The sequence below is a fragment of the Astyanax mexicanus genome, chromosome 13, assembly GCF_023375975.1.
Source record: "Astyanax mexicanus isolate ESR-SI-001 chromosome 13, AstMex3_surface, whole genome shotgun sequence".
Taxonomy (NCBI): domain Eukaryota; kingdom Metazoa; phylum Chordata; class Actinopteri; order Characiformes; family Acestrorhamphidae; genus Astyanax; species Astyanax mexicanus.
This window is the reverse complement of record NC_064420.1, coordinates 34426154-34452093: the sequence shown is the minus strand read 5'-3', so window position 1 is coordinate 34452093 and position 25940 is coordinate 34426154. Positions and strand designations below refer to the sequence as shown.

General features: G+C 37.0%; 1 protein-coding gene across 1 annotated transcript in view; it reads left to right on the top strand.

Annotated features, from left to right (window-relative positions):
* Window positions 1-25940, top strand: part of dnah12 (dynein, axonemal, heavy chain 12) — a 41386-nt gene that overhangs the window by 4734 nt on the left and 10712 nt on the right. The window contains exons 11-57 of the mRNA XM_022677399.2: window positions 21-112; window positions 193-371; window positions 1269-1404; window positions 1491-1616; window positions 1717-1851; window positions 2658-2851; window positions 2979-3219; window positions 3383-3568; window positions 4350-4550; window positions 4708-4902; window positions 4992-5113; window positions 5212-5494; window positions 6095-6214; window positions 6317-6473; window positions 6642-6814; window positions 7357-7509; window positions 7976-8215; window positions 8996-9241; window positions 9333-9452; window positions 9564-9673; window positions 10744-10927; window positions 11043-11183; window positions 11337-11420; window positions 11871-12059; window positions 12807-12926; window positions 13112-13300; window positions 13435-13586; window positions 14480-14618; window positions 14745-14911; window positions 15230-15485; window positions 15622-15921; window positions 16005-16183; window positions 16291-16483; window positions 17272-17433; window positions 17599-17793; window positions 18884-19017; window positions 19142-19304; window positions 19884-19964; window positions 20645-20821; window positions 20922-21053; window positions 21152-21241; window positions 21344-21484; window positions 22326-22567; window positions 22659-22806; window positions 22936-23081; window positions 23187-23401; window positions 24946-25138. Coding sequence (XP_022533120.2) covers window positions 21-112; window positions 193-371; window positions 1269-1404; window positions 1491-1616; window positions 1717-1851; window positions 2658-2851; window positions 2979-3219; window positions 3383-3568; window positions 4350-4550; window positions 4708-4902; window positions 4992-5113; window positions 5212-5494; window positions 6095-6214; window positions 6317-6473; window positions 6642-6814; window positions 7357-7509; window positions 7976-8215; window positions 8996-9241; window positions 9333-9452; window positions 9564-9673; window positions 10744-10927; window positions 11043-11183; window positions 11337-11420; window positions 11871-12059; window positions 12807-12926; window positions 13112-13300; window positions 13435-13586; window positions 14480-14618; window positions 14745-14911; window positions 15230-15485; window positions 15622-15921; window positions 16005-16183; window positions 16291-16483; window positions 17272-17433; window positions 17599-17793; window positions 18884-19017; window positions 19142-19304; window positions 19884-19964; window positions 20645-20821; window positions 20922-21053; window positions 21152-21241; window positions 21344-21484; window positions 22326-22567; window positions 22659-22806; window positions 22936-23081; window positions 23187-23401; window positions 24946-25138 — 7921 coding nt within the window. The remainder of the gene's footprint in view (window positions 1-20; window positions 113-192; window positions 372-1268; window positions 1405-1490; window positions 1617-1716; window positions 1852-2657; window positions 2852-2978; window positions 3220-3382; window positions 3569-4349; window positions 4551-4707; window positions 4903-4991; window positions 5114-5211; window positions 5495-6094; window positions 6215-6316; window positions 6474-6641; window positions 6815-7356; window positions 7510-7975; window positions 8216-8995; window positions 9242-9332; window positions 9453-9563; window positions 9674-10743; window positions 10928-11042; window positions 11184-11336; window positions 11421-11870; window positions 12060-12806; window positions 12927-13111; window positions 13301-13434; window positions 13587-14479; window positions 14619-14744; window positions 14912-15229; window positions 15486-15621; window positions 15922-16004; window positions 16184-16290; window positions 16484-17271; window positions 17434-17598; window positions 17794-18883; window positions 19018-19141; window positions 19305-19883; window positions 19965-20644; window positions 20822-20921; window positions 21054-21151; window positions 21242-21343; window positions 21485-22325; window positions 22568-22658; window positions 22807-22935; window positions 23082-23186; window positions 23402-24945; window positions 25139-25940) is intronic.

The following is a 25940-nucleotide window of genomic DNA, read 5'->3' as shown; positions in this document are numbered from 1 at the left end:
CACACTTGTTATTTCTGTAGCAAACAACTATGACTGGCTAGTGAATAGGACAGCACAGGACCTGGTAGAGAAATTTATCCAAGAGGAGCACAGTTTTGATCAGTATACTCAAGTAAGTTCCAGCATATAGTATCATTTTTAGAATGTGCAGTTCAGTTGTGTTTGTTTTATTATTGTACTGTTTCATTTTAGCAAGTAGAGAAATTCCAGGCTCTGTCTCGAGAGATCTCCAGCCTCCCCTCAGTGGCTCACTTTGACATGATCCGCTTGGACTGTGAGGAGCTGAAACAAGGACTGGCGAAGAAAGCTGAGACCTTCGCTCAGATCCTTTTGGAACAACTGATCAACACACAGCGCCAGCAATGTCTTGAGTAAGCCAAGCTGTACATGATCTCAGTGTTTTCTTTTTTTGGAATACATTTTTTTAGCATTCCACCAAAAGACAAACACATCCCCTGTCACTCGTGAAACCAGACACATACAAGTAAAGGCAGACCTTAATAAAATATGAAAAACTAAATAAAATAAGTAAATAAACAAATAAATAAAAAGCACCAATAAATAAATACATTGTAAAGGTTACCTCAACAAAAGTTTAAAAAGTGATTGCCAAATATCATTCAACTTTTCAGTTCCTCAAGGTTTATCTAATCTTTTCCAATTTAAGATAGTACAGGACGACCCTATTCCAGTGACTGTATGTATTCCAAAATATCTATTGTTTTGAACACATCTAGTGAAGTGGGATCCAATCAAAATCAGTGGTCATGGATGCAGTTAGGGGGGAAACTATGGACGTGCAGTATCAGTCAAAAGTTCGGACACCTTTATTCTGTGGACTTTTTTTTTTTCATTATTTTAAACAATCTGCATTGTAGATTAATGGAGAAACATATGGAACTATTTATTAAACAAAAAAAGTGCTAAACAACCCAGAATATATTTTAGATTTTATATTCTTCAAAGTAGGCATCTCTTGCTTAATTGACAGTTTTGAACATCTTAGCGTTTTCTTCAGTTAACAGCTGTGTCTTTTTAAGAATAAAACAAATAGAGCAAAGGCAAATACAGGATCTGGCATGAAAAGGGAAAAGCAGGACAAAAGTGTGACATGTCAGATTTAGGGTGCTAAACAACCTTGAACTAAATTTGGATTTGTGCTACATTGAAACATTGAAAAAATTATATTTAAGTCACTTTATCCTGGCAATATGAAAATAGCCTAAGCGTGCTGTAAAATTAAAGTGAAATAATGTTTTTTTTTTAAGAATCTGTGAAGAGTTTGAGACAATTCAGAAAAAGGCTATGAAAAAACCTGAGACAACTGAGGACATGATAGAGATGATTGCTTACATCAGCCATGCAAGAACCAAGGGACTAGAAGAGCTCCACAGTAAGATAATGGTAAGCCCTTAACAAGTGAGAACAACATTCAAGCTATATAACTCCATAACAGTGACATAAAAAAAATGAATGATATGTTCTTTCAGGAAACACATCAACGATTCACTTACCTGCTGCATGTGCACACATTCAGTGCAGAGGATTTGGAGCTTAATTCCAAAATGGTGCTGTGGCCACAAAATATCAATCCAATATTTGATCTCAACAATGAGGTAAGATCTGCCAGGCAAGGACAATCTAAGCATTATTCCCTATATATACTGTACATATCAAGCCCCTAAAGTGTGTTAAATCCTTTTTGGTCTTTTACAGTTGTTGGAACAAGCTAAGCAGAAAGGAGAGCAGGAGTTGCAGGGCAAGAGGGAGAAACTAATGCTGAAACTGGTGAAACTTGGCAGAAGGATGGAGGAATTTGCAGAGTGTTCAGAGCTGGATATGATGCAACAGGTAAAGAAAGAACACAAGCTGACGTGTGTCACAGACTCTTTAAAATACGGCTCTGGAAAAAAATATGAGACCATTTAAAAATGATGAGTTTCTTTGATTTTACATTCTTTGAGTTTCTTTGTTAATCACAAGCCATCAAATCAAGCTGAACTGTTTGAATTTTTGCACCAGGAGTGCTGTAAAGTTATCCAAAAGCAGTGTGTAAGACTGGTGGAGGAGATCAAGTCAAGATGCATAAATTTTGATAAAAAAAAAACACAGGGTTATTCCACCAAATATTGATTTCTGAACCCTTAAAACTTTATGAATATAACCTTGTTTTCTTTGCACTTTTTGAGGTCTGAAAGCTTTGCATCTTTTTTGTTCATTCCCATTTTTTACAAATAAATGCTCTAAATTACAATATTTTTATTCGGAATTTGGGAGAAATGTTGTCTGTAGTTTATGGAAAACAACAATGTTCTTTTTACTCAAACGTATAACTATTAATAGGAAAATGGGAGAAACTGATTTAGAAACTGAAGTGGTCTCTTAATTTTTTCCGGAGATGTATATGGAAAGTTCCATACAGCACTTAAGTGACATTATTTAGAGAATATTTATGTGTAGGGTAAGTGGATGAAAGAGCTTCTTTTATAAGTGTATTTCTGCTTCTACAGGTCTGTGGCAACATATTTTAGCAATTTAAATGAATTTGTGTTACAATATTTAGTCAGTTGTCCTCTCTATTGCAATAAAAAACATGAATGAGCTGCCCAATTAATTGAACTTTTTTCCCATTTCCCCGTTGCCTGTTCTCTGTGCAGTATGTGACAGAAATAAAAACTGTGCAGAAGTGGCTTCAGGAGTTTGAGGACTCCATTTCCTTCATCAACAAAGAAGAAGCTCTTTACAAATGGGATCAAACTGTTTATCCAGAGATTGATGTTATGAAGGAAAACATTGAGCCTTATCAGAAGGTTTTTGGGCTGGTGCTGAAATGGCAGCGCACTGAGAAGAGGTTTGTGGGATCCCTAGTATGCCTTCAAACGACATTCCTTGGTGTTTTATTGTTAAGAAGATATGAAATAAAGTAAAAACAATGTAAAAACAATTAATGATTGTAAAGCGTTGTCTTTCGTGTTTAGATGGATGGACGGGTCCTTCTTAGATTTGAATGGTGAGAGCATGGAAGCTGAGCTGGACGAGTTCTTTCGAGAAATCTACAAGATGCTGAAGTCCTTTCAGCAGAAACAGAAGAAGGCAGAGCAGGGGAGAGAGAGACAAGTAGCAATGAAGCGAAGACCTGGAGAAGGAGATGATGACCATCTAGAAAGTCCCACTGCTCTTATGTGTATCAAAGTCATAGAACAAATCAAGGAGTTTAAGGTACCTCATTAAGATTTAAGATTTACTTTCTATTCAGATAATTCAGATTCTAACAGATCAATAAAATGCTGCAATCATTGTGCTTGTCCAAGCACTAATTAGTTTTCTGAGACCTGTATAAGAATGAGATATTTTAAAGTGATTGTTTTTTTTCTGTTCACAGGAACATATCCCGATGGTGTCTATACTGTGTAATCCAGGTATCAGGGCGCGGCATTGGGAACAGATGTCTGAAATTGTGAACCACGACCTGACGCCTAACTCGGGCACAACTCTACGCAAAGTCCTCAAACAGAATCTCAGCGCTTATATGGAGCATTTTGAAACAATAAGTGCTGCTGCCAGCAAAGTAAGAAAACCTCAATAAAGCATTATAGCATAAATTGGAGCTAAGTTATAATTTGACATTGTTGGGTGAAATGCTTCCTGTTCATAAATGTGAACTGAAGGGGGCAATATAACAGTGCTGTAATTGTACTGTAACATGCTCATTTACAATAAGTGCCAACATTCAGCAATAAGAATTAATTTTCAACATGTTTTAAAGTAATTGCATTTTATTCAAGTTGCAGTTCACAATAATCCTTTTGTATATGCATTTTTATTTTCTTCAGAGAGTAAATACTCTTTTAGAAAGGCTCATTTACAGGGACTGGTCAAGTTATGTGTGCATTTGCACATCTGTATCAGGAATGGTTGCTTTGTAATCAAATGCATTTATTAGGAGTGTCAACAAACTTAGTTTGTGCAGTTGCACAACTTAAATGTTTGGGAATTAAGCCTCTCTTCCTAATGTAACATCTTAGAAATTTGATCTAACTCACTTTTGTGTTTCAATGAGTCTTTGCAAGCCTCCATCTCCCTGTCTCCTTTCTTTTACATCTTCTTTCCTTTGTCACGCCGTTCATGAGAGAGGTGGGACTGGCTTAAAAAAAAAAAGCTGCCCAAAATCTAGTTCACTGTTCTCTCCCTTCTATTCTGTCTCCTCCCAAATAATCACAAGATGATGGCATGTTCCAAACAAATCCATATTAAGCTTTTAATGCATCATGGTATAATCAATGTTTTTTGTGCTGTATCTGTTTTTGGTGTAATGAGATTGCTGATAAATTCCTCATCTTCATATGCAGGAATTCTCTCTGGAGAAAGCTTTGCAGAACATGGTGGAGACCTGGGATATCATATCATTCAGTCATCATGCGCACAGAGAGTCTGGCGTGTCCATACTGACAGCAGTGGATGAGATTCAGACTATGCTGGATGACCAGATAGTGAAGACCCAGACCATGAGGGGTTCCCCTTTTATCAAGCCTTTTGAAAAGGAGATCAAGGTCAGCCTTTTTACGTTGTTGATGACGATGCACTGTAAACAAATATGTCAGCATTTTGCTACTAGTTTTTGGGAATTTATTCATTGTCTGTATGCATTTTGTATATAATTAGTTATGTGCTAATAATAATAATTGGAGGTAATGATAATATGCTCAGGCCTGGGAGGAGCGTCTGATCCGTATCCAGGACACCATAGACGAGTGGCTAAAGGTGCAGGCCCAGTGGCTTTACCTGGAGCCCATCTTTAGCTCACAAGACATAATGCAGCAAATGCCTGAAGAGGGCCAACTATTTCAGACAGTGGACAAGCACTGGAGAGAAGTCATGAGACACTGTGTGAAAGACCCAAAGGTATGAACAACATGAATAATTAACTTTTTGTTTTTTAATATCTGAATTAAGCTCCGTTTTAAAACAAAAGTCTTTTTTGTATATTACAGGTTTTACCTGCAACTTCTCTGACTGGCTTACTTGAAAAGCTTCAGGAGTCAAATAACCTTCTGGAGCAAATCATGAAAGGACTTAATGCTTACCTTGAGAAGAAAAGACTATTCTTTCCACGGTAAAAAAAAGTTTTGTATTTTGTCTTATCTTGTCTTTATCTGTGTACTTATCTAATGGTCAAATAATCACCCTGATATTTACTGCCATTTGTTTCAGCTTCTTCTTCCTCTCGAATGATGAGATGCTGGAGATCCTCTCTGAAACCAAGGATCCTCTACGAGTGCAGCCCCACCTGAAGAAGTGTTTTGAGGGCATTGCCAAGCTGGACTTTCTGCCCAACCTGGACATCCAGGCCATGTACAGCAGCGAGGGGGAGCGAGTGGAACTGATCCAGCTGATCTCCACCTCGGAGGCACGGGGAGCTGTAGAGAAGTGGCTTGTGCAGGTGGAGGACGTGATGCTAAGCAGCATTAGAGATGTGATTAATCGCTCCAGACTGGTGAGACCATATTTTTTAGGTTAGGTTACAAAAAATACGTATATTTCAGTTGTACATATTAATGTTGAGTAGAATGCTTATTGTCTTGTATTATACTTACATTTTGTTTACTGTTATTAAGAGTATACGTTAACAGTTGTGGCAGACTACAATAACCATAGTAATACAAGGTATCTTAGAAAACTAAGTGACAGTATTAAACTTAATACTGAATTTTAAATACTAGTTTTAAAGGAGGATTAGTGTTTCCTGTGCACATCTGCATGTCTGAGAAAATGAAATTTGAGACGTTTTAAGACTTTTCATACGACTCGGAGACCAAACTCTGAAGACACTTTCGCAATAACACAATAGAAAAATCAATTCCTTTATTTTCTGACAAAGTGATATTCTAAACAAACATAAATATTTTTGCAGTTTTGCACACAAAAAAGTATAGGGTTCTAGTCCGTAGGATCTAACCTTTAAACTTACAGAGTACTGTCTATGCTAGCTAAAAACAAGTAATGAAAGTACCTGACAATAGTTTCCTTTAGAGCCATAAATAATGCTGCTAATCACATGTGGACCAGCTAGCCTTGTTTCCTGTTTCTTTCACAGGCCTACCCAGAGACCAAGAGGAGTCAGTGGGTTCGTGAGTGGCCTGGCCAGGTGGTTCTCTGTACCTCTCAAATGTACTGGACTCAAGAAGTACATGAAGCTATCAGGAGTGGAGTTGGTGTAAGGAAGTACTCGCAGTATCAGATATGATCATTACTAGTCTTACATTATTGGTTTTCTCTAGCAGCAGTTATGAAAACAGGGATTTGGTTTGATTGGCAGGGTCTGAAGAACTACTACAATCAGCTGCAGAGCCAGCTGAAGGACATCGTTGAGCTGGTCAGAGGAAAACTGCCCAAACAGACTCGCACTACTCTAGGAGCGCTGGTCACTATAGATGTACATGCCCGTGATGTGGTGATGGAGATGATTGAGAAAGGTCTTTTGATTGAGTTATAGAGTTTTCTCATAGTCATTTTTTGGTACTTTTCCATTTAATGCATTTAGTATGGTCCTAATGCTATAAGTTTCCTTAGGTTAACTTTTAAGTCATAATGCAGCAATATGGTCTGTTTGGATGGTTTATTGTCTTGTCTTTTACTCTCAGGTGTTTCTCATGAGACTGATTTCCAGTGGCTGGCCCAACTGCGTTATTACTGGAACAATGACAATGTTCGTGTCTGCATAATAAACTGTGATGTCAAGTACGCTTATGAGTACTTGGGGAATTCTCCTCGCCTGGTCATCACACCTTTAACAGATCGATGCTATCGAACTTTGGTAAACAGACATGCCTAGACTGATTTTACTTCTCTAGTATTACACTGACATGCCACATGTCATGGGACAAAAAATAATATTATGTCCCATGGGAGCTAAATAATGCTGCACTGACCTTTGAGATATGTGGGGTCTCATGCACTGAATGTGTATAATCATGATCATTATGCTCACTGCACTGTACACTATGTGTGGTACGGTAATTCTGTTTACAGTGTATTCGCAGTACACACGTGACATAGTGGATTAAGGAATGTTAAATATGTCTGCACAACTTTGGAAATAGAATGTTACGTTTATATAACATCTGGCATACTGTCATATCTCGCGTAATAACTAACATCAACTTTCCATGAGCACACTGGCCGGTGTTCAGCCTAACTTAAAAGATAACACCTCACAACTTATATCATGGCCATTCATGATCAGTTTTCATACTGCTACCACATGACTTTTGGCGTGTCAGTGTACTTTGTCAAAAACTGACCACAAGCAGTAATATAACCTTTTGATTACATTTATTATGTCCATCTCCATCACAGATTGGAGCATTTTATCTGAATTTAGGTGGCGCTCCTGAAGGACCTGCAGGAACTGGCAAGACGGAGACCACTAAAGACCTGGCCAAAGCCCTTGCTGTGCAGTGTGTAGTGTTCAACTGTTCTGATGGACTTGACTACCTAGCCATGGGGAAGGTAAAGAGACTAACCCTTAAAATGAACCCTTTACGGCCCAAAGGGAATTTTTTTTTGAGTCAGGTTTAGTGATATGATATGAAACAAATATGAACAAATCATTAAACTAAACCAGATTTGGACTCATTTCTAAAGTGACTTCTCGGAGATGGTTAATTAACATTAACAGGTTGGTTAATGTGCTCAGAGATATCGTCAAATAAGCACATGAAATGGATTCCATTGATCTGGTCAAAACATCACTAGTGCAAGACCAAGCTTTTCAGAAAAAAAACTGTAGTTCTTACATCATATGCTACATTTTCAACTGTCCCCAGCAAACTAAATTTTAAAAACAGTTGCAAAATGAGGAAAGAGAAAACATGTGCCTTAAAGGGTTAAAACATAAGAAGAGTAGTTATTAAGATGGTTATCATTGCAGGCACTTTGATTTATCTCATCATATCATGTCTGTTATCTGTATCAGTTCTTTAAGGGCCTGGCCTCTTCCGGTGCGTGGGCGTGCTTTGATGAATTCAACCGCATTGAGCTGGAGGTGCTGTCTGTGGTGGCCCAGCAAATCCTGTGCATTCAGAGAGCCATTGAGATGAAGCTGGAGTTTTTCGACTTTGAGGGTACTGAGCTTCGCCTCAACCCAAACTGCTTTGTAGCCATCACCATGAACCCTGGATATGCTGGCAGATCTGAGCTTCCTGATAATCTTAAGGTGACAATAAATTAGATTAATTTACAGTATGGCTTTAAATACACCCATCGTCCAAGAAATACACTGCTTGAATTTTTGCACCAGGCGTGGCATAAATTATCTGAAAGCAGTGTGCAAGACTGGTGGAGGACAACATGCCAAGATGCATGAAAACTGTGATTAAAAACTATGGTTATTTCACTAAATATTGATTTCTGAACACTTAAAACTTTATGTATATGAACTTGTTTTGTTTGCATTATTTAAGGTCTGAAGTCTCTGCATCTTTTTTGTTATTTCAGCCATTCCTCATTTTCTGCAAATAAACGCTCTAAATGACAATATTTTTATTTGTAATTTGGGAGAAGTTTCCGTAGTTTATAAAATAAAACAACAAAGTTTATTTTACTCAAACATTTACCTATCAATCCATCCATGTATAAATGTATCCATCCATCTATCTATGGAGCTGTAGAGGTTCCTAATGGTGTCCTGCAATCCTTTCTCTTTTGCAGCTTAAATATTTACATAGTTCTGCACATTTTGTGCAATTGGTGGATTGTTAATAGCACGCCAAATAGCATTGTCCTGTTGGAACAGCGCATCAGAGTGTGGCAGTTACCCACTAAGTTTAATTTCTGTCGGTTGATTATTTCTGGGTGCAACTATTGTTTAATGATTAATGAAAGGGCACACTTCAAATAATGTTCTTAATTTATTTTATGATCACTATTATGTGTTCAAATAAGAATGAATCTGCAAACTTCTAAATATTTTATGTTGTATGTTTTTTTTTTTTAGGTTTTGTTCAGAACTGTTGCAATGATGGTCCCCAACTATGCTCTGATCGCAGAGATCTCCCTGTATTCTTATGGCTTCTTGAACGCCAAGCCACTTTCAGTGAAGATAGTGATGACCTACAGGCTTTGCTCTGAGCAGTTGTCCTCCCAGTTCCACTATGACTATGGCATGAGAGCTGTCAAAGCTGTACTAGTAGCAGCAGGAAACCTCAAGCTCAAGTTCCCAGATGAGAATGAAGATATTCTTGTAAGGGAAACGAACATTTTTTTATCTTCAAGCATTTTAATTGTGAATTTGTGTTATTTTTGACACTCATACTTTCGTCTTATCATTTTAGCTTCTCCGGTCCATCAAGGATGTGAATGAGCCCAAGTTTCTCTCACACGACATCCCTCTCTTTAATGGAATTACTAGTGATCTCTTCCCTGGCATCTCTCTCCCTGCAGCTGACTATCAGGTGAGGACTCAATCGTTTGGTTTGCTAATATATAATTGAAGTATAACACTATAAAAATACTATAAAAACACATTGTTATGTTTTTTTGTTGTTTTATTTTGTTTTGTGTAGCTTTTCCTGGACTGTGCTCAAGAATGCTGTAAGAAACACAATGTTCAGCCTGTGAAGGTTTTCTTGGACAAAATGATCCAGACCTATGAGATGATGATTGTGCGTCATGGGTAGGTGTACATTCTCTCACAAAACAGATACAGATTCATTTACATTTAATCTTTCACTAAATGATGCTTATACTACTCAACTTGTATATGCTCAACTTTATTGCTTTTAACCTGGAACTAGGTACTTTTAAGTACTTATTCACGTATGGTTTCAAGTAGAGTCTAATTTGTAATGTGCAAACCTTGCAGAGCACTGATTGGCCTGAGAGAAAACATCACTTATGCAGTGCAATGTTGACATTTAGCAAGAATTAGCCATTTGTAAAATTTTAAGCTACAGTAGCGATCATTGATACAGTGGTCTTTTAAAGAGGTACAAACTTTCCTTGGATTGGTGACCAACAAAAGAATTCAGAATAAGATAGCTGGATGGTGCAACTAAGCACAAAAAACTGTGTGAGAATGAGAACTATGGTGTGCTGTCATAGTGAAAAATTAACTAGGTAACAAAAGGTGAGTAGAGATGAGTACACAGCTCTGGAAAAAATTAAGACCACTTCAGTTTCTAAATCAGTTTCTCTGATTTTGCTATTTATAGGTATATGTTTGAGTAAAATTAACATTTTTGTTTTAATCTATAAACTATGCACAGTATTTCTCCCAAATTCCAAATAAGAATATTGTCATTTAGAGCATTTATTTGCAGAAAGTGAGAATTGGCTGAAATAACAAAAAAAATGTAGAGCTTTCAGACCTCAAATAATGCAAAGAAATTGCATTGGTGGAATAACCCTGGTTTTTAATCACAGCTTTAATGCATCTTGGCATGTTCTCCTCCGCCAGTCTTACACACTGCTTTTGGATAACTTTATGCCCCTCCTGTTGCAAAATTTCAAGCAGTTCAGCTTGATTTGAAAGCTTGTAATCATCCATCTTCCTCTTGGTTATATTCCAGAGGTTTTCAATTTGGTAAAATCAAAGAAACTTCAGAGCTGTAGATAGAACTGAGCAGAACTACGTTAACATTCCTTTGGACGGAAAAGACAAAACACATAAAAGCTTTTATCCCTGGTTTTACAGCTGCTGTGTCGTGTTGAGTAACCTTGCTATTCCTATTGCACTTTCTTTAGGTTTATGCTTGTTGGTGAACCATTTGCTGGAAAGACGAAAGTGCTCCATGTTTTAGCTGACACCCTCACACTCATGAATGAGAGAGGATATAACGATGAGGAGAAAGTGCAGTACCGCACTGTCAACCCCAAATCCATAACCATGGGCCAGCTTTTTGGCCAATTTGACCCTGTATCACATGAGGTGGGTGTAAGCAGGCTGTTCCAGTGCCAGACTTGTTAATTTCCTGCATGCAGCATGTGTTACTTGATGGTTGCTAGTTTGTAAGTGAACAGTTCAAATGTTTCTTCTACCTAAGTGGACCGACGGAATTGTGGCGAACACTTTTCGGGAGTTTGCCTCAGCAGAGACACCAGACAGGAAGTGGGTGGTGTTTGATGGACCCATTGACACACTCTGGATTGAGAGCATGAACACTGTGCTTGATGATAACAAAAAGGTAAGCTTCAGACCTGTCTACAGTTCATTTGTTTGAAGTATTCTGGTGTTTTCTTACAATTTATTAGTGTAAAGATGACTGTTTGTTAAGTTTACAAATAGAAAAGTTTCTACATCTGTTTTTTTTATACCTATCACTGTGTTTCTTTCACAGCTGTGCCTAATGAGTGGAGAAATTATCCAGATGTCCAATCAGATGAGTTTGATTTTTGAGGCCATGGACCTGTCACAGGCCTCAGTAAGACAATTAGTCTGTGAATCTAATCTTACTCTTTAGTAAAAACACGTATTTCCCCTACCCCTATACCCTAATTGTTTTTCATATGCCCATGGTTTGGCATATATGGACAGCAGTACTAGGACAACTACATGTTACGCCTACATCTGCTCTATAATGTTATGTGGTCTTTCATGTGATCTGTAGTTTGTAAATGCTTTAATTTTTCAGTATTACCACAAGAGAAAAGAAAATTACAGTTTTTACTGTGATAATACACTATTACAGTACCACGATTAAATTCAAATTCAGTAAGCTCTTTAGAACCACCCGTTCTTTCACTAATGCAAGTAAATCGTAAACTGTATCTCTAGGTTCTCAGTTTTATACATCTGTGGCAATAGGACTGAAAGAAAGTGTGTATTATATATGTAAATGTTCTGCTGTAATAGTGCTTTTCTTTTTTTTTAGCCAGCAACAGTGAGCCGCTGTGGAATGATCTACATGGAGCCTTCTCAACTTGGGTGGCTTCCTCTCGTGACGTCCTGGTTAAACACTCTACCTCAACCTCTTCAGACGCAGGAGAATTCCACATTACTGTTGGAGCTGTTTAATTGGCTAATCCCGCCGGCACTCAGAATGTTACGAAAAAACTGTAGAGTAGGTATATCTCTACTGACCTGCCTGCTTTTGGAAACATGTATCAAATACTCACAATTGTATTTATTGTTAGCGGGGTTTTCATTCATATGTTACAAAAATTATGTAAAGAAATTTACAGAACAAGAACAAGCATCTTTACTGCAATTTGTCATCTTTTTATGGCAGTCCACCATACATGTGGGAGTGCAAACACACTAGACAGTGAGAAGAGCTATTTAGAGCCATTTTTTCAGACAAACGTTGGATTCTCCATTTAATTTCACCAACCACCTGTGCCAACTTTTGAAGGAATCAGTATTGCTTTATACAAGCTGGACACTTGTGAGTAGTATATGGTAGTCGGGACATGGTTGAATTAATTCGAACAACATTCAACATATGTCATTAAGAGCAATAATATTGAGACAACTAAAAGGTGTGTTGATGCCTACTGAATATGCCAGAGACTTCATCCTCGAAAACAAATGTTTTCCATCACTTTCTTACAATTTCATATATAAATTCCAATATTTTAAATTTCTCATCTCCTCCTTGTATAAAAATCTGTTTTGTGATGTTTACATGTTTTTTTTTTACAATTTACAATTTAAAAAAAAAAACACAAAACTGATGGAAAACCAGCTAGAATTAATACTGATACAAATTTGTAGATGTTGATTTTAATAGCAGGTGCTTAAAGAAATGCTGGATAACATAAAAAAAACATATTCTGCTTTCAGCATTACTTACCTTCTTCTGTCACAGGAAGTTGTCTCCACCACCAACAGCAATACAGTCGTGTCTCTGACTCGACTGTTTGAAATGCTGCTCACTGAACCCGTAACTGAAGAACCTGGAAACAAGAATATACGCACATGGATCATGGTAAGTGTACTGTATTTAGAATTCATTTTTTTTATATATTGTAAACTTTACACATAGCACAAACACCTTTTTATTTGAGTTGAGTTCTTAAAAGTAATTGTAATTTGAATATTGGTTTCCCAAACTTATCTTTGATTACATTTAGATTGTTTGTATCTGAAATGTGTTTTTTTTCCATTATTCAGGCTGCTTTCGCCTTTTCCTTGGTGTGGTCTATTGGTGGGAGCTGTGATAGAGACAGTCGTGAAAGATTTGATCAGTTTCTGAGGGAAATATTGTCTGGAAAATTAGAGGAGCACCCCATTCCTGCTGCTGTTTCAAAGTGGGAATGTCCTTTTAATGACAAGGGTCTCGTTTATGACTACTCTTATGAGGTTAATACTTCAATAATATGTCATATACATTCTGTTTTTGATATCACCCTCTATTCTGTTTTAAACACTGTAATGATAAATGAATTAATTGTGCTTTCAGTGAATTAATTATGAATTAATTGTGTGATTTTCAGTTCAAAGGAAAAGGCTGTTGGATTCACTGGAATGAATCAATAAAGAACGTCACTTTAGGAGATAAGAACACCAAAGTGCAGGACATTATTGTTCCTACAATAGACACAGTGCGCTACACCTACCTTATGGATCTTTGTATCAGTTATGGAGTGTAAGTTATTATAATCCTGAAAGAAAAATGGTAGTTTGTTATATATAAGTGACAAAAATGCATTCATTTAGTGTTTTTTTTTTTGTTTTTTTTTTTTTTTTTACAGTGTTTTGAATTGTTTCTTGAAGTAGAAAATAGCTCGTAGGCAACTTAGGTTGGGGTGAAAAATTCTCTAAAGCTGTTTAACAACATTAATAACAACATTATTTAAATATTTTACCTCAGATTGATACTTGCATTTATGGCTATGTAGCATAGCAAAGTTCTCACACAGCATAGCTTATTGTCGCTGTCCAGTAAAAAACATGTATCTTCAAAACATCAACATTACAGGAGAGAGACAACATCTGCTTTATTTTTAATGGAAGAATTTCTAATACTCATCAAGAAAATTTGGAACTGTTGTACTGTTGGAAAGAAGAGATGGTAAAAGCCAGTCTGTTAACACTAGCTTTTAGCCTAGAACAGAAACCTGCTAGCTTCCTTAGCTTTCTATTTGTCGCAAGTCTGTCGGTAATGCGCTGCTCTTCAGTGTCAACTATCAACAATATCCTGTTCTCCTAAATTGCTGTTCATTTTACAGCATTTAAGCTTCAGTTGTGAAAAGCGTTTTGCTAATGGGCTGGGTTTATGTAAATGTGTGCAGAATCATAGAATAAGGCAAGACTGTTTGCATTTACAGCTCAGTTTGGAACATACTTTATTTTTATTTCAATAAAAAAAGAGAACAGTGTTTGACACATCCAGTATTTCACCTTCATGTACTAAATTAATTTAAGGTAAAATACAGTTTTCCCATTCTGTGGCACCTTTAAATGGAATTTTATAGATAGTCTTTCATAGATCTTTTGTACACTTTTCACTACCTTGATCATATTTGTCTCTCCATTTAGGCCTCTCCTTTTTGTTGGTCCGACTGGCACTGGCAAATCTGTTTATGTGAAGGAGAAACTCATGAACAATCTTAACAAGGAGCGCTACCTTCCCTTCTTTATCAACTTCTCTGCTCGAACAAGCGCCAACCAGAGCCAGGTCATTAAAGAGATACACTTTTTAAAAAAGCTTCTTCCAGATATTCCAGAGCCCAGTTTGGTGAAAATCTGCTGTAAATATAGAAAAGAATAGTTCTCTAACAATTTGTTGTTGTCTCCTGTGTAGAACATTATTATGGCCAGGCTGGACAAGCGAAGAAAGGGGGTATTTGGACCTCCAATGGGAAAGAAATGCATCATTTTTGTGGATGACATGAACATGCCAGCAATGGAAGTGTTTGGTGCTCAGCCTCCCATTGAGCTGCTTCGTCAGTACTTCGACCATGGGAACTGGTAAGTTTTTGAAATGTATGCATTTCTGTATATCGTTACTGTCCAATCAAAAACAAAGCATTTTGACAGGAGAGAGATAAAACCTTCTTAACTTTTGAAGAAAAGGTCCATTTATTAAGTAATGTTGACACACTGAAGGGGCAGTTTGTGCCTTTTTTAATTATGTAGTAAACTAAAAATGGAGATGATTTCAATGTATTTCATTGGACAGTGACGATATGTTTATTAACATTTACCTATCCAAGCTATTAATCTATTCTCATTTGGCTCTAATCGAATTATTGCTAAATAATCTGGGTATTGTAAACATTTTTCTAGGTATGACCTAAAAGACACATCCAAAATCACTCTGGTTGACGTGCAACTGATCTCAGCCATGGGACCCCCTGGTGGTGGGAGGAATGCAGTGACCCCTCGGTTCCTGCGGCACTTTAACATCTGTAGTATGAATGCGTTCAGTGATGACACCATGTCACGAATCTTCTCTAATGTGGTAGCCTTTTACCTTCGCAACAATGACTTCCCAAACGACTGCTTCTCCATTGGCAACCAGATAGTTGCTGCTACTTTGGAGGTAAGCCATAAATGAGAGGCTCCTCAGTTATGGCAGTTATATATCTCAATTGTTCCAAATCAAAACTGCATTTTATTATTATTAATTATTTATATTTTTTGATAACATTCTACGTATGTGTCTGTGATGCAATTAGGTTTATAAAAAGGCTATGGAGAACCTACTTCCCACACCGGCTAAGTCTCACTACACGTTCAACCTGCGGGATTTTTCTCGAGTGGTGCAGGGATGCCTACTTTTAAAGAAGGAATCTCTGGAGAACAAGCGCACCATGATCCGACTGTTTGTTCACGAAGTGTTCAGAGTCTTCTACGATCGTCTGGTGGATGACCAAGACCGAGACTGGCTTTACAAACTCATGAAGAACATTGTGAAGGAGCATTTCAAGGAGAGTTTTGACACTGTCTTTGAGCATTTAAAAGCTGGGAAAAATAGTGTAAGTACCCAAATATAATAAAGAATACATAAGAATTTACAGTTTAAAAAACATCCCTAGAAACCTTTCTTCTTCTGTCTCAGCTCTGTGAAGAAGACATGAGGAGCCTGTTGTTTGGAGACTACATGACCCCTGATGTGGAAGCCAGTGAGAGGTTGTATGCAGAGGTTCCTAGCATGGAAAGCTTCAGTCAGGTGGTGGAGTCTTATTTGACGGAGTACAACCAGACACACAAGAACCGCATGAACCTGGTCATCTTTCGGTAACTACTACTGTGCTTCTGTGCTCATTGCCATGTGTGTTGCCTCAGACAACATTATACACAAATGCACTGTTGTAGTCTTAAAAGAGCTTTATTGTCTGTGGCAGCTATGTCCTGGAGCACCTGTCCAGGATCAGCCGTGTTCTGAAGCAGCCGGGGGGAAATGCTCTGCTGGTGGGTGTTGGGGGAAGTGGTCGTCAGTCCATCACCAGGCTGGCTACGTTCATGGCTGACATGACTCTGTTCCAGCCTGAGATTTCCAAGAATTATGGCATGAACGAGTGGAGAGAAGACCTAAAGGTACAAGGCAAAGGCAAACACAGAGAGAAATAATACTGTATTGTTATTGATTGGTTGATTGGTTGGTTGCTTGGTTTTACTCAATGAATGTAGAATATATGGAATATGGATGACATGGTTTGATTCTCTTCTAGTCTATAGATATAGAACCTGTGTTGTTCATGTTGTCAAATTTGCAATCAGAGTCTGCACAGTACAGATGACCCCCTTCTCATCAAACAAGGATCTTTTACATATTATTGGCTTAAAGGACCAGAAGCAAATCAGATTTCTTTCAGTGAGGTCTATTTTTTCTACTGTATTAAAAATGTATTAAATTCCTAAATGGTTAAATAGTTTGATACAAATATATTTTTAAACTACTGAATTAAAATAAAAAGTCTAAATTTCAATGACAAATTGATTGCTTTTTTCATATCTGATATTGTGCTGAACAGACTCAAAATTCCCCCAAAAAATTTACTGTCCAAATACTCATTTACCTGACTATGTAGACTTCCATTACATTTTGCATAGCTCCAGTTAAAAAACAAGCTAGCTTTAAACTGATTGAAAATGGGAAAAGAGTTGTATGTAGGCCTACTCTTCGTTACTGTTATAATTTGTGTATAATTTCCACTTTAATAAGCACTAAAATTGAACTCTGAGGCACTCCACATAGTCTGGTAAACTTTAATGATGTACAGTAGTATTCCCTTTAGAATTAACATAATGTTTAAATGGTTAAGGCAACTGAAATAAACAACAGAGCATGGCGTTTAAACAAGGTCTGTTTATCCCTTCTTCAGCTTCTGTTGAAGAAAGCAGGTGTGAAGGGCCAGAAGACAGTTTTCCTCCTCACAGATGCTCAGATAAAAGAAGAGGCCTTCTTAGAGGACGTAGACAGTGTCTTAAACACAGGGGAGGTCCCAAACCTGTTTGCTGTGGATGAAAAGCAAGAGATCATGGAGGTAATGCATGTTAAATGATATTGTTTTACTATTTACAGATACATATGTTATAATGTATTATTAAGTAGTAATAATAATTGTTTTGTCTTTCTTTTATCTTAGTGGCACATTAAGTAATTATATCAGTGTGGTGAAACCCTTTCTTACTTTCTGTCTCTTTCCTAGGCGGTGCGACCCATAGCTCAGGCTGGTAATAAGAGTTTGGAGTTCAGTCCACTGGCTTTGTTTGCCTTCTTTGTGAATCGCTGTAGAGAGAACCTGCACGTCGTAGTCGCTTTCAGCCCTATTGGAGACGCCTTCAGAAACCGTCTGAGGCAGTTCCCCTCTCTGATCAACTGCTGCACCATCAACTGGTTCCAGGTAAAACTGGCAATGTCTGGACAATTAAAAAATATACAGAATGTAAATCTTGGATACATTAACACAGCAAGTGAAAGTGGCCCAATCCGATTTTATCACCAGATCCTATGTTTATTTTATAGGCATATATCTTCCATATACAGCTCTACAATACAAATGAAGTGACCACAGACCATTTCTGAATCAGTTTCTCAGATTTTGCTATTTATAGGTATAAGTTTGAGTAAAATGACAACATTTCTCCCGAGTTCCAAATAAAAATATTTTCATTTAGAGCATTTATTTGCAGAAAATGAAAAATGGCTGAAATAACAAAAAAGATGCAGAGCTTTCAGACCTCAAATAGTGCAAAGAAAACAAGTTCATATTCATAAGAGTTTTAATATTTGGTGGAATAACCCTAGTTTCTCACAGTTTTCATGCATCTTGGCATATTCTCCTCCACCAGTCTTACACACTGCTTTTGGATAACTTTATGCCACTCCTGGTGCAAAAATTCAAGCAGTTAAGCTTGGGTTAATGGCTTGTGATCATGCATCTTCCTCTTAATTATATTCCAGATGTTTTCAATTTGGTAAAATCAAAGAAACTAATAATTTTTAGGTGGTCTCTAATTTTTTTTCAGAGCTGTATCTGAACTGTTTGATCTGTGTGATAAACACTTAACTTGAAGTTTTGGTTTCATCCTTGCCAGAATCACATGAGCTGTCAGTGTTTAAGTCTTCTGTTAAAAGGGCACATTTTTCACCCGTGAACACTGCTTTGTTTTTCTCAATTCTTAAGATTTTTTTAATCTTCTTTTAATGCTGTGACTCCATCCTGTCACACAGAATTGTATATGTATCAGATTTCAATTCCGCATATTGAAGTGTGGATTCAAATCTAAATAAAAAAAATCAGATTCAATGTTTTGTTTTTTGTTGTTTACACTGCCACACAAACAAAATATCTTAGACCAAAATAATACTTTGACCTTCTGTGTGAACATAGTCTACGTGAATCCGAATTGCTACAACCAGTCAGTCAGAACAGGTCAGAAACATGCTGTGTTTTGTGTTTTGACTGTCTGTCAATTTGTTGTTCTTCTCAGCCTTGGCCTGAAGAGGCACTGGAGCGAGTAGCCAACAAGTTTTTAGAGACGCTGGAGATGAGCGATCACGAGCGGCAAGAAGTTATGCTGATCTGCAAGACTTTCCACACGTCTGCAATTCATCTGTCCGAAAAGTATCAGATATAATATTTCTAAAGGCCATACTAATAAAACACTCGTGTATGAATCTACATCTGTGAAATATGAGGCATGCTGGAAACACATGTTGCTATTAATTCAATTGTGATCCTGTTCCAGGTTTCTGTCGGAGCTCGGTCGCCACAACTATGTGACTCCTACTTCCTATTTGGAGCTCATAGCTGCTTTTCGACTGCTGCTTACTAATAAACGAGACACAGTCATGAATGCTAAGAAAAGATATACAAATGGTCTGGACAAACTGGCTTTTGCTGAATCTCAGGTCCGTCTTCTCTATGCTTTTATCTTTTATGCCTAAATATGTCCAAGATAAGATTCTCTTGGTTTTTTGTTTGTTTTTTTGGTTACATTGTAAAGCGTACACTATATGGCTAAAGGTCTGTGGACACCTTTCTCATCCTCCATTTATTGTGAGATCAAGAGAATTTCTTGAAATTGCAGCCTCTTTGGCTGCATTAACAGTCCATACTCTGTGTAAAGGCTTTCCACTAAATTAAGGAACATTACTGTCAGGATTGGATTGCTGTTGTTTGCTGATTGCATTGTTGAGGCCAGGTTCTGACGTGTTTTAATTAGTTCTGAACCACGAGCAAACACTATACTGGAAAGAGCTGTATCACTCATGAGAACACAAATACACTGCACATAAAAACAGATATACCACCCCACCCCACCCCTTCCACCCCTCTTCTGATGCTTGGGATTGTGCATATTGACTATAAACTCATGTGTGGCTTCTCTACATTAGGGTATCCCCAAACTTAAAAACATAAAATGTATGGTAATGTTATTGTTTTTTTTTTTTTGTGAACATGGTAAATGATTTGCTGTCTTTGTCAAGGTGGGTGAAATGAAGAAGGAGCTTGTGGACCTGCAGCCCAAACTAGAGCAGGCCAAGATAGACAACATAAAAATGGTGCAGGTGAGAAATGCTAGTGATTGGATGTAGTAAAGGTAGGGCTGGACGATATGGTAAAAATTTATATCACAATATATTTCTTAATTTTGGTTGATATAGTACACTGAAAAAAATGATGCTTAAAATTTACTTTAAAAAAGTTTTGCAACTTTCTGCATTTGCTTTTTCAGTGTAATATATGTATATAGGTAATATAGGTAATATTGTATGCAGAAATTAAGTAAAGCTTACTAAAATAAAGGATTGACTGAAGTTTAGTTCACTTATTTACTCGATGTAATATTTAAGTCTCGAAACCGAGTTGAAGTTACTTAAATTTATCTGAAATTAAATTTACTTTAAAAAAGCAAGTTGCGAAACTTTTTTAAAGTAAGTTTTACTTCATTTTTTTCAGTGTATCAATAAGAGCAATATATAAGCTAGAAAACACTGACAAGGATGCCCACAGTGGATGTACTGTATGTACTACAAACGCTTAAGTAATTAGTCAGCCAGTAATAGATTCTGTAAATAATGTATACTGCAAAATATAGTACACAGGAAATTTGGTTAAATCAACACTGTTGGTGTTAAACTTTACACTCTCAGTGTTAAATCAACACTAACAGTGTTGATTTAACACTGCCAAATTGTTGAATTATTTAACCCTAAAAATACCCTAAAACTGTTGCTATATTTTGTAGGTAATAGAGGTGGAGTCAGTACAGGTTGAAGCTAAGAGTAAAGTAGTCCGTGTGGAGGAGGAGGCTGCCTCCCAGAAAGCAGCCGAAGCTCAGGCTCTGAAGAACGAGTGTGAGAGTGACCTTGCTGAAGCCATCCCTGCTCTGGAGGCTGCTCTTTCTGCTCTTGACACACTGAAGGTCAGAATTAAGGAGCTCCTGCTGAGCTCCGTCTGCATTATTTTGTATAATCTTAGCTGCACTTCCAGGTTTAAACCTTGTTTGCTATTGTTCTTTTCAGCCCTCTGATGTTACCATCGTAAAGTCTATGAAAAATCCCCCATCCGGAGTTAAACTAGTGATGGCAGCAGTATGCGTAATGAAGGACATTAAACCTGAGAAGATAAATGACCCTGCAGGAACTGGACAGAAGGTGAGACGATCAGTTCTGCGCATTAAATGGCTAAGCAAGTCCGTCACACACACTCACACAACTGCTAACTATATTGACTATCAACCCCATACCTACAGATTCTGGACTATTGGGGTCCAAGCAAGAAGCTGCTGGGGGACATGAATTTCCTGAGGGACTTGAAGGTTTATGACAAGGACAACATTCCCGTAAGTGTCTTTTACAGGTTAAGGTGGAGCCACTTGTCACGATGACTGAGATTTCATTATGAGCTGTTGCTAATCCATCATACTAATGTCTCTCTGTGACAGGCACCAGTCATGCACAAAATCCGTAGCGAGTATATGACCAACCCTGACTTTGACCCCACCAAAGTGGCCAAGGCCTCTTCTGCAGCTGAGGGTCTGTGCAAATGGATCACTGCCATGGAGGTTTATGACAGAGTGGCCAAGGTGGGCAGAGTTACATCATTTAATGAATCTTTCTTTTATTCCAACTGCCCAGTTTAAGTACTTGCCATACTTTATTAGAATTACAAATTAAGTTGATGAAGCTAAATCAAAAGAAAAGAGTCATGATATGCAGATACATTTATTTATTTATTTATTTATTTATTTATTTATTGATTGATTGATTGATTGATTGATTGATTGATTGGCAATTTGGCAAATTGGTTAATTTTTGTATAGTAAAAGTATATATAAAAGGCCATTACAGGTAATTTATCTTATATCAAACCGTAACAAAAACAGCCTGTTTAATTCTAAGGGATGATGATTATTGTATAAATTAATTTAAAAAAATAATTGAAGCATATATTCTTACAAAGTTAGTGGGCCACCAAAAATGATATAATGAGGTAAATCTGATGTAAGGACTACCCTAAAAAACAACCTTTTTTTTTTATTATTTTGACATCAAGTTTGATACAAATGCACCAGGAAAATAGTAGTGCCATATTTAAAATGTTAATAAAAAACAATATATAGAGTACAATATATTTGTATTTTTATTTAGATTTGCAATTGTTTAAATTTAAACAGTTTAAAAGGTACAAAACTAAACACCCAAACATGTACTCACATCCAGCGAGCTACCTGTTATTTTTTGTTGTTTTATTTTTAGTTTACAGGCTCTTTTTGATTGATGTAAATCTGTATTTTATACCTATTTTATTGCATAGAAGTCATTGTTTTTACGTACTGATGGCATGCACAATACAGTAAAAAAAACATATGGGGACTTCTAATCCTTACGTAACAGTGTTAACTTTAATTTGTGTCCTTCCTTTAGGTGGTGGCTCCTAAGAAGGCTAACCTGATTGTGGCGCAGCAGTCACTGGCTGCAACTATGGCTCTGCTGAACCAGAAAAGAGCTGAGCTGAAAGAAGTGGAGGACCGGCTGGCCGCCCTGAAAAAGACACTGGAGGAGAAAACTGAGGAGCAGGCTCAGTTACAATTCCAGGTGGACCTCTGTGCTCGCAAGCTGGAGAGAGCCGAGAAACTCATCGGGGGATTAGGAGGAGAAAAGACTAGGTCAGGATGATGATGATGAGATTTAGGGGAATTATTATGGGAGAATATGTTTTGTTCTTTTTATTTATGATCATATATTTGTATCCTACAGGTGGTCTAAAGCAGCAGATGACCTTCAGAATACGTATGACAATTTGACAGGTGACGTGCTGATATCTGCTGGTGTAATTGCTTACCTTGGAGCTTTCACTGCTGGCTTCCGTCAAAACTGCACTAAAGAATGGACCAAACTCTGCAAGGTACCTCTTTCCTTAATCGTTTTTTAAAACAATTTTCTTGTATTCTTGTGTGCAGTAAAGTATTTAACCATAACAGTAATATTATTATACTAATAATAATCATAATAATACAATTTATTATCATTTTAGTCCAAGAACATCCCTTCTTCAGATGATTTCTCTCTGAGTAAAACCCTTGGCGATCCAATCAAGATCAGGGCCTGGAATATCTCTGGCCTGCCCACTGACAGTTTCTCCATTGATAATGGTGTCATTGTGAGCAACTCCAGAAGATGGTACGTCTCCATAACCACAGCTTCATACACATCAGCTTTTCTGTTTCATTTGATCTGTATTACTGTAATGCTTTAACATCAGTGCATATTAAAATATATTTGCAGGCCTCTGATGATTGACCCCCAGGGTCAGGCCAACAAGTGGGTGAAAAACTCAGAAAGAGAGAATAACCTGAACGTGATAAAGCTTACTGATGCAGATTATATGAGGACCCTGGAGAACTGCATTCAGTTTGGCACTCCTCTACTGCTGGAGAATGTGGGAGAAGAACTGGACCCTTCCTTAGAGCCTCTACTGCTCAAACAGATATTTAAACAAGGTACAAGACAAGATTAAAAGGGTTCACTGATCTAAGTGTTGTAAATACTGCACATATTAGGCTGATTTCTCAGATATTAATCATGTTTAATCTAAGGTTTTTCTCTTTTACATTATATTCTGTGTGGCCAAAACCTTGCTAGCTGTCTTGGTATTTCTATTAATATCTTTGCAATATTTATTGATTGCACCTAATTGATTGCCTGACCAAAAAAGTCAGTTAAATTAGTTGCAATTAAAGTTCCACAAACGGTAACTTTTGCAATTTTCTGAATATACAGCTCTGGAAACCACTTCAGTTAGTTTCTGAATCAGTTTTTCATGTTATTTGCTATTTATAGGTATATATTTGAGTGAAATGAACATAGTTGTTTAATTCTATAAACTATAAATTTATAAACTACAGACATTTCTGATAAATTCCAAAAAATAAAATAATTAATTTAAATAAATTTAAAGCATTTATTTGCAGAAAATGAGAAATGGCTGAAATAAAAAAAAAAAAAAGATGCAGAGCTTTTAGACATCAAATAATGCAAAGAAAGTTCATATTCATAAAGTTTTAAGTCCAAATATCAATATTTGGTGGCATAACCCTGGTTTTTAATCACAGTTTTCATGCTCTTTCATGCTGTTCTCCTCCACCAGTCTTACACACTGCTTTTGGATAACTTTATGCCACTCCTGCTGCAAAAATTCAAGCAGTTCAGCTTGATTTGATCATCCATCTTCCTCTTAATTATATTCCAGAGGTTTTGGTAAAACAAAGAAACTCATCATTTTTTCCCCCCAGGGCTGTATATACATATATAGGAGGCAGATGATGAACACACACATCCACTAATTAGAGGCATGAGGCAGGATGCAAACTTTTCAACTGCTCTATATCATCGTAGTGGTAATAATAGGAACATATGGACACACTGAATTTGACATACCGGCGAGTTTGTGGACACAAAAGAGTTAAATATGTTTTTTACGAAACAAGATAATATGTGTAAACCAGCTTGAGTTCTTCTTAAAGGAAGAAGCCAATACAATGTTAAAATAATCTAAAAAAAAAAAAACAGAAAAGAATATGATTGTACATATTATTGTACTAAAGTACTACTTTTGAACATATATAAACATATATAACTTTCATTTATTGTGACTGATGCCTTACGTGAAAATTCATTTCTATTAATGACATATACTACATGAGTGTATTTTATTTGTTTAGTTATATTACCATATTACCCATCTTACAGTATTGTTTAAATAATGATAAAATGTCTATTTATTTAAATGTGGTTTTCATAGGGTGGCCTACATCTTTCACATGACTGTATATGTAGGCTTCTTTACATTTTAAAATAACAGAAAAATGTCCTCTTGCATTTTATATACTGCATTTATGTGTTGATTTGGTATCCAACTCAAGTCCTAAATAGTAACATAAGATTACAGGTCCAGTCCTCAGTTTAAGCTCTTATAAAGAGCTAATCATTTGTAGAGAAATTGAGGCCAGTAATTATATGAATGATTTCTGCTCTCTGTGTGTAGGAGGTATGGACTGTATCCGGCTGGGGGAGAGTGTGATTGAGTTCTCGAGTGATTTCCGCTTTTATATCACCACTAAGCTCAGAAACCCTCATTATCTGCCTGAGCTGGCCACTAAAGTGTCCCTGCTCAACTTCATGATCACCCCGGAGGGTCTGGAGGACCAGCTGTTGGGCATTGTGGTGGCAAAGGAGAGGTGATGACAGATACGCACACACGCACACTCACTTACACGCACACTCATACACTCATTCATGCAGGGGTGTGTCTGAAGCCTACCAGCATCAAGGCACCAAGCCCAGATTTGTGAAATAACAGGAATGACATTTTAGTCAATTCAATTTAATGTCCAAATGTTTGTGGACACCCCTTGTAATGAATCCCCTCAGCTACTTTAATTTAATGCACCCATTGCTGCTGACACATGTAGTCACTGTTTACCAGTTACTGGACAGTTAAACATGGCCCTCCTGGCACCGTGACTAACGCCAAGCAAGGTGTAGAGTGGGATAAAGCCCCCCAGCATTGAGCTTTAAACAATAGAACTAATGGTTCTCCAGCCAAAGCATTTTAGGAGATGGTAATGAAGTGAGGTGACATAATATGAGGTAAATATATAGTATATAATATATAATATAGCAAACAAACTCAGTGATATTTGAGAAGTAAAATGAAGTTTAAAGGGTTTACAGAAAGAGTGCAATAATTCTTTCAATTTAGGATTCTTTAAAATTAATTACTTACCTGATACTGTTACTGGAAGCATAAGATGCTAAAATGATCAAATGATAATTATATACAGTGTAATCAGTGCAGCCTCTAATAAAAGTGAGCCAACCCACCTTTAGCTTGGTTTAAAGCAGAAGTTTATACTTGTGCCTCATCTTCTAATTTTTTATTTTCGATTTTTTTTAGATGTTCCTTTGTCTTCTTACACGGTTTAAACACGAAGCTGATGAATAAGAAGCCAACTTTAACCTTATAAGCCAGGGGTGTCC